Source organism: Egretta garzetta, unplaced genomic scaffold (genome assembly GCF_000687185.1).
Source record: "Egretta garzetta isolate BGI_Z169 unplaced genomic scaffold, ASM68718v1 scaffold768, whole genome shotgun sequence".
In the NCBI taxonomy this organism is placed as follows: Eukaryota; Metazoa; Chordata; class Aves; order Pelecaniformes; family Ardeidae; genus Egretta; species Egretta garzetta.
Genome location: NW_009260594.1, coordinates 1,562,651 through 1,570,277, shown reverse-complemented (window position 1 = coordinate 1,570,277; position 7,627 = coordinate 1,562,651). Strand labels below are relative to the sequence as shown.

At 41.7% G+C, this 7,627-nt stretch overlaps 1 protein-coding gene across 1 annotated transcript; it reads right to left on the bottom strand.

Moving 5' to 3' along the window:
• Positions 1-1,220: 1,220 nt before the first annotated feature.
• Positions 1,221-7,278, bottom strand: LRRC42 (leucine rich repeat containing 42). Its single transcript, XM_009644653.2, has 7 exons — positions 6,630-7,278; positions 4,072-4,203; positions 2,872-2,990; positions 2,443-2,531; positions 2,249-2,362; positions 2,026-2,110; positions 1,221-1,638 (listed from the first exon to the last, which is right to left on the bottom strand). Exons 1-7 carry the CDS (start codon positions 7,109-7,111, stop codon positions 1,382-1,384), a joined length of 1,278 nt encoding a protein of 425 aa, XP_009642948.1. The 5' UTR covers positions 7,112-7,278; the 3' UTR covers positions 1,221-1,381.
• Between the last annotated feature and the right edge of the window lie 349 nt (positions 7,279-7,627).

Sequence of the window (7,627 nt, the reverse complement as noted above, 5' to 3'; positions counted from 1 at the left end):
TGCTGAACACAGAAGCCAGCCATGGGAGGAGGCTTATATTTGAGTGCCACAGTCATCTTCCTCCCTGTTGAGAGGCTGTTTTGCTAAGTCACCATTTGTGCCATTATTTGTCTCGGCAGAGGGCTGATCTAGTTGTCAGTGGAAGCTATTAATAGCCTTCAGTTTCTGGGAAAAAAAATGTAGGGCTCAAACACAAGTGTGCTTGTTTGTTTTGTTTGTGTGCAGTCCTCTTTGGAGGAAAATCCAGCAATAAAGGAACAAAGAGTGAAAGGGGTTTAGCTCTTCCTGCATTTTTGAGGTGAAGTTCCTTTTCTTGGCCTCTTCGTGATTTCCGAAGATGTGTTGCTTTTCTTGTCGCTGAGTTATGGTAAACACCAGTGTAAAGGAAGATATCCTCTAAATAAGCACTAGTCGAGGAAACCTATGGCACATTCTTGGCCTAAGAGCACAACGATGGTCGCAGTGTCCAAGTCACGGGCACTGTGCACCTCAGCCAACTTCGGTAGAAATGCTCAGGGCAGGAATTCAATGATGAACACACCTGCAGTGTTAACAGCTGTACCCCGGGCTCCAGACAGACCAACACAAAATGAGCCTGAGTATCTGGGGGTTTTTTTACAGCAAACACGTATGATTCAGTGACTGGTTTTAGATGGGGAAGTAGTATATTGCAGGCATATGTGGACACCAAGAACAGGTTTTAAACCACAGAATGCGCTCAAATGCAGGGAATTTGCTTATAAGGGAAAATATATTACAGCTGCAGAGCCTGATCTCTACAGTAACCTAGATTCAGCTTTCATTTCCTGGGCTCAAATGAGGCAGATAGGGGACTTCTGTTCTACTTTGGATTTCTGTGCTAACCATTACCAAGGGGGTTACTGTCTCTCTGCCTCCCTCCCCTGGGGCCTGTGCTTATCCTCTTTGCTCCCTCCCTTTGCCTGGAGCTTCCAGGCCGAGGTTTATGTTCTACCCAGGCGGAGGTTTATGTTCTACCAGCACTACTGAAGTCCCAGGGCACTTGACAAGCACAGGCAGCTTCATTTCAAGATGAGCTGCAGTGATTAGTCTTCTGCCCCTCGGGAGGCAAGAGAGGAAGAGGGATAGGACCAGCTATTTTTGCCAATGATATCTATGTCAGAAGAATTAGTTAAGGATGACAACAAAAACTTTATTTGAAAAAATTATTATGTATTGAAAATATACAGTAGTATCACCAACCCTCTCCTTGACTCCATCCCTCCCCAAGCATAGGTTAACCCACAGCATATCACAGCAACCAGATTTAACGATACCGGTCTCCTTTGTTACTCCCTCTCAGTATGTCTAAATTCTGACATCAGCAAGAAAACAACAAACAAAAGACCCACTTCTTTCTGACTCAGTAGGTATTTAACAAATCCCAGTCCTCCACAGTGAGACACAGATGCTTCTGTTTGGAAGTCCTTTCTCTCTCTCGTTCAGCCAAAGCTCTTTTTTTATTGTTCTTTAATTCGTGGCTGCCTGCAACCTCCTTTTTCAAAGGTAAATGGCTATTTTGAACTTTTTCCTTATAAAACTGCAAGTTTCCAGATGCTTTCGTTTCTGCCTCCACCAACTTGCATTTGACTACTTCCTCTATTCTGTGTGTCTTGCCATCTACAGGAAAAAAAAAATCAAGTTTAGATTTTTGGAAAAACAGAATTATGCTGTAAAATGCATACTTGTGTTGCAAATTGTTTTGGCCAAGCCAGCCTGGGATATTGACTGCTTTGCTGAAATGTGCATAGGGAAAAATAACTCTTTAATATTAGACTCGGAATTTTAAGGAGAAAACTCAGTTGTTACACATGTTGCCATGCTATACTTTAAGAGTTATCCCACAGTCTAAACAGATGAAAAAACTCAAACAAGTTGTAATGCAGTCACACAAACGGCTGAAACTGCACACCTGAGATGCTATTTGTACTATTAACAAAAAAAAGGTACGAAAATATTCCTTGTAGGAAAGGAAACAAATTATGTGGTCTCTGTGCAGTTACATACAGAAGTGCAGAGCTGCTGTTCTGGATCTCAAGTCGTCTTGTGGCTTGATGGCCTCCATAACTGCCTGCTCCCACTGCAAAACTGTCTGAAATAACATGGGAAGGAGTTAGAATTTACGGAAATATCACTGGAAACAACTCTACCCCTTATTCTCTCCTATTTAGTGATTTAATTCTCCATAAGGACAATTTCTAGAGAGTAAAACAGATTTAAAACCCCATACCTGCTCTGCCCATCCCTCTGTTTTGCAGGTACTATGATCAAATTCTTTCAGAGGCACTTTTGAGTGAACGAGGCCTATCTGCATTTGGATCCGCTTAATGACAGCGTTAACGTCCTAGTGAAAAGGGAAATAATGTAGTCAGAGGGGAAGAACATTTGATTACACTTGTCCAGTAAACTTAGATGCTCTTTTACCTTGAGACCTGTCCCAGAAATGTCCAAACAATTCAATTTCTTGAAACAAAGAAGGTATCCAATTCCCACATCTGTGATTTTAGGGTTACCTGTAAGGTCAAGTAAAGTTAACTAATTTGCAAGATGCGGAGAAAGATGATCAGAATATCAAGAAACTATTTGTTCTAAAAGCTAGTACTGGAACAAGGGGGTTTTGGCCTTGTTGTTGTTGTTGTTGTATGCTTCATGTTTTGAAAGTGAGTCAAAATGGACTTTTCCCCTCTAATGATCAAAACACAAGTACTACAATCCCAGTTCTCAAACTATTAAAAATATTTATGGAAGTAGCAAGTGGCTGAGACTACAGGTATGACCTGTGTCTTCTGGAAAGTTGTTTCTTTATCAGAAAGGATACAGGTTGTTTCTAATATTAAACTATGAAGTACTTACAAGACAAGTCTAATACCAAAAGATTCTCAAGTCCCTTTTTCAGTACTCGTACTGGTGCTGTCATTCTGCGAAGGCCTGCATCTGATAAAGAGTTGTCTTTCAGGAGAAGCCGTTTTACGCTGGGAAGAGAAATACAAACGCATAGTTCATAGTCATTATTTTAGACAGTTTTGCAAAATATCCTAAAACTCTGTGTTGGAAGGCCGGGGTCTTCCTATGCCAACCCTTCCATCCACTTTGTTAACATTAGTAAAAAGTAGCAAGAAAGCAGCCTGGGTTAGTAGGACTAACAAGTATCTTTATGTTGCTTCCGCTAGCTTAACAGAAGCGTTTACTTGACCAGCTATTCCCGGGGCTCCAGTGACAAACCGATCCTAGCACACAAGCATTTGCTAGCAGAGACAGTAAGGTTCTTTATACACTGAAGTTATTTAAAGCAAAGCTGCCAATCTCAACTCTACTCGAAAATAAAAAGAGAAAAATGCTTGGCAAAATGGGAGAGGACAGATTTGGTAAGCGATACGGCAATGATTTTTAGTAAACAATGAGGTATTATAACGTAGATAAAAAAACTCAGGGAAAAACTAACACTAAAACAGTCTCCAGAGCACTTCAAGGCAAAACCTTGATGCAAAATGCACCAAAACCTTATAGTAACATAATATCCCCTAATTAGCAGTCATCCTGCTTACTGATTTTCAAATTTTTCTGCTTTTTAATCTTTAGTATCAAACAAAATTGCAAAATGTATTTTTTTTTAATGTTAATTAAATAAATATTTAACCTATTGCTTGCAGAAATCTTCATCTGTAACACTGGTTTGGTTAAAAATTTGGCTGATAAAGTCCCCTCTTAAAAAAGGAAAAAAAAATGTAAAACTGTTCCAAATGCTTAAGATGCAGTTTTTACCTAGCCAATGGAAATTATAAAAAATTGATTTAAAAACATGAGACAGTAAATTATCTTGCACATTTGTAGGACCTTTTACGATTCAGTATGGGCTGTGGATCATATGGTTTGTGTACAACAAATTCTGTATTTCGTTTACCTCAAGAATGGGTTTTACAAACAACCAAAATCTTCAAACTTACACATTGCTGCCTGTGAAACTTTCCTTTAAAGTCACAGCCTGATTCTTTGAACTGCTTTGTGATAGGAAAAGAAAGTGTCATTTTTAGCTATGTGTCAAGAAATCGGTACCTAGACAGAGCCTCTTTGGTGAGGTGTTCCAGCAGTTCGTGTTCATCTCCAAGTTTACAACAGGAGAGATCCAAACACGTCAGCTCCCGGAAAGACTTAATTTCTTCTAGTTTTTCAGAGATAACCAGGTATCTGCAAGGAGAAAAACAAACAAACAAACAGTGTTCAGGCACCTAAGAAGGCACCTATATCCTCAAGTGTCAGAAGCATAATGTAGTTGTTTCTTATAAGTACCTGTGTGAAAAACTGACAGAAATTAGCCAGCTGTCCTTTTTATGTGCAGTCTGCACACAACACATTTGAGTTCCCAGTGTTCTCCTTGAACAAATGTCACGGTTTTGCTTTGATTCAGAATATGGGACTAACGGTTAAGACTTCAACTCGCAAACATTGCAGTTAGGCATTTCTTTACAGATTATTATTGTGTTATTTCAGAATAATGCAGAATACATATTCCAGTTTACTGTAAGTCAACTTCACAAACTGCTTTTCCTCAGTATCTAGGAATCGTGTAGGCAAATCCATGCTCATCCAGGTTTAAAATCTACTTCAAATGTATCAGGATAGCTTGTCAAATGGCAAAATTTTACTTTTTATATAGGTAAATAAAATACTTCACCAGAGATGAAAGTCCTACAGGACACCTGCAGGACTCCAACTGGAGCTGTCACTATACCCCAGGCAGTAGTTACTCAGTGGGTTATTTTTTTAGCTGTGTTGGTTCCCTGATCTGATTCACTCCGCAGCCATGCAAACATCTGTGCTGGAATTATTCAGTAGGAGGTTCAGAGATAGGAACAAACCACTGAATAATGGCATGCATGAATATGCAGTAATAAGCACGCAGCAGTCACTACCTCACCAATCTCCCCTGCATTTACTTCTTATTGTCCCTGTGGCAAGACAAGCCCCAAATTCATTAATCTCTCCCGAATTTACCTTATATTCCCCATGGCAAGACAAACCCTGAGGTCAGCATCTTCACTGCTGAAATGAGGGGTGCTTACGAATTTGATCCCTCAAGGAACACCTCTTTGGCCATCCAAATAAGGGGACCTCCCACTTATATCCTCCCGCTGCAAGTATACCTACCAAACTACCCCACCAAATCCCTTTGCTGTGCAATTATGTGTAAGGCAGTATGCATGGTCAGAGCGCAAGCCAACTCTTGAGGAATACTACTAGCTCTAGTGGGTTGTGAAGAGAAGAGTGGGCTCTTATTTTCAGAAGATTCACCGGAAAATTCCTTAATATCTTATTACTTGGATTTCGAAGACTCGATACTTAACTCAGCTTTCTGTAATGGCAAAAGATGCCAGAGGTAACTTCATTTCTGATTTAATCCCATAAAAAGTATCTCTACTGAAGATAAAAAGGGAGTAGGTTTAAAGGATAAAACAAAAGACAATTGACCTCTGCTCAAACATTCCTACTATGCTTAAAACACCCTGGGCATTTCAGATGAATATGCCTATACTTTGATTTTAAACTGGATAAACCATCCCTTTTTCAAGTGTACAGATGGAAGATAGACTGGTTATATTACTGGGAAAGACTTCAGTAGGAGCAAGGCTTTAAAAACATAATCCAGTTTCAAGCTCGGCAAGACTCCCTTTTAGTGAAAGACAACATGGACATTGAGAAGATGGAAAAACTGGTGCTGGACTCTCATCAGAACCTCGTTAGAGCACGTTCAATATGGGGATGGGAACGACAATAAATCAAGGTAAAACCTGCCTGACTTCAAAGCCTGGAACTTACCTACAAGACTGTATCTTCTTCTGAGCCCCCAAAATGAAACAGGATAGCAAGCTTACAGTAAATAAACCCAGACTGTTTGCAAGGGTGTATTTTATCCCTACAGTCAGCTAAGTATGTTGAAATACTTATGAACAGCAATTACGAAAACATCCCATGAAATACTTGAGAAGGCATTAAATGCACAAATTGCTATGGAAGTGCTGATTATTATTGTTCAAAAATAGTTGCAGGTTTAATCCTACACATAAAATCCCTGTTAGTTAACACGGATGTAGTCTGTTACCTCTATTATGATTTGTATCTTAGAATGAAACCAGCAGCTGCACTTGTAGTAAAGGAATCATAGAATCACATAATTTAGTTTGGAAAAGACCTTTAAGATCATCGAGTCCAACCGCTAGTATAGCACTGCCAAGGCCACCACTAAACCATGTCCCTAAGCACCACATCTACCCGTCTTTGAAGCACCTACTTCCCTGGGCAGCCTGTTCCAGTACTCAACAACCCTTTTGGTGAGGAAATTTTTCCTAATATCCAATCTAAACCTCCCCTGGTGCAACCTGAGGCTGTTTCCTCTCATCCTAATGCTTGTTACTTGGGACAAAATGGGAATGAGACAAAAGGAAGCAAGCAGCAGAGTAAGACAAGGCTCAGGTCATTTCATTAAAATTAGGTGGTGTCATAAGGCCCCAGATTTTTTTTTAATTATTTTTGAGAGAAAATAATTTAAAGGAAATTTTATGTGTGCTAGCAAAAAGGACTAGTAGATGACAATATTTGTTACTGAACACACTTACCTATTCCGCAAGCATAACGAACATAGCACCAAATTGCCATAGGCTTCAGTAAACTTCTGTAGAGCTCTCAGTCCCGTTACAGGTTCTGTGAACTTTTGTCTCGCTTCTGCGGCTGAAAAGAGCTTTTCAGCAATCTGCTCTGGGAAACCAATCAACGAGTCAATGTGATCAACGTTGTCAGAAATGTAACCCAGTACGAGGCTGAAGAGAGACTTGGCCGAGTACCGAAGGTTGCCCTCCTTAGTATATGTGAAGATGAAATGATCAGTCCTTTGCCTCCTTGCCCTATCATCCTCCCTGTTCATACAAAGCTCCACCGAAAATCCTCTGGAAAACAGCCTAAAAGGTCTTGTTTTAGGAGTGACATTCTGTATGCCACCTGCACCCTGATTTACCACGTGCAGCTTCCCATTTTCACGCACGTATATTGGCCCGGTATCCAAATGGCTTTCTGAGTGGAGACAGTAAGACATTCCCCTCATCCAGTTCTGCAAAAATAAACCGTAAACAGGTGAAGAATACCCACAGAGGAAAATATTCAGGAAAAGACCCCAAACCCTTGCAGCTCTTCCCAACGCCCCAAGCACAGTCACATAACCCTGCAGTGCATGGAAGGCCAAGCTGCGTGGAACAGGGGTGTGTGCTGTCTGCCATCAAGCCGCAAACGCCAGTCAAGTGGAAACCGAACTCAGGGCTGGCAGAGAGGTGAAGGGCCCTTGCTCTGGCAGGACCCTGCTGCTCTGTGCCTGGTGCCCGTCAGTGGCCTGGGGCTGGATCCCAGTCCTACACAAGCACGGGCAGTGGGAGGGGGGCTGGGGCCGTGCGGGCAGCAGGCCCCACTGCTTGGCCCGGCTCTGCTGCAGGCGGGGGGGAGGAGGAGGAGGGCAAATGGCCGACTGCAGCAGGGCAATGGAGCCTGCCGGAGCATCTCCCTCTCTTGGAGGGTGGGCAGGCTCCCGGCGCCCCTTTCTCAGCCGAGCCCAGCCGATGCCGGAGGG

What these genes read in the sequence shown, in the direction of transcription:
- LRRC42 (XM_009644653.2), bottom strand. Translation starts at nt 7,111, where the DNA reads ATGAGGGGAATGTCTTACTGTCTCCACTCAGAAAGCCATTTGGATACC. An exon ending in TTTGGTATTAGACTTGTCTT is followed by an intron (nt 2,532 to 2,871) that starts GTAAGTACTTCA and finishes TTGACCTTACAG; the next exon opens with GTAACCCTAAAATCACAGAT. An exon ending in TTTCTGGGACAGGTCTCAAG is followed by an intron (nt 2,363 to 2,442) that starts GTAAAAGAGCAT and finishes CCTTTTCACTAG; the next exon opens with GACGTTAACGCTGTCATTAA.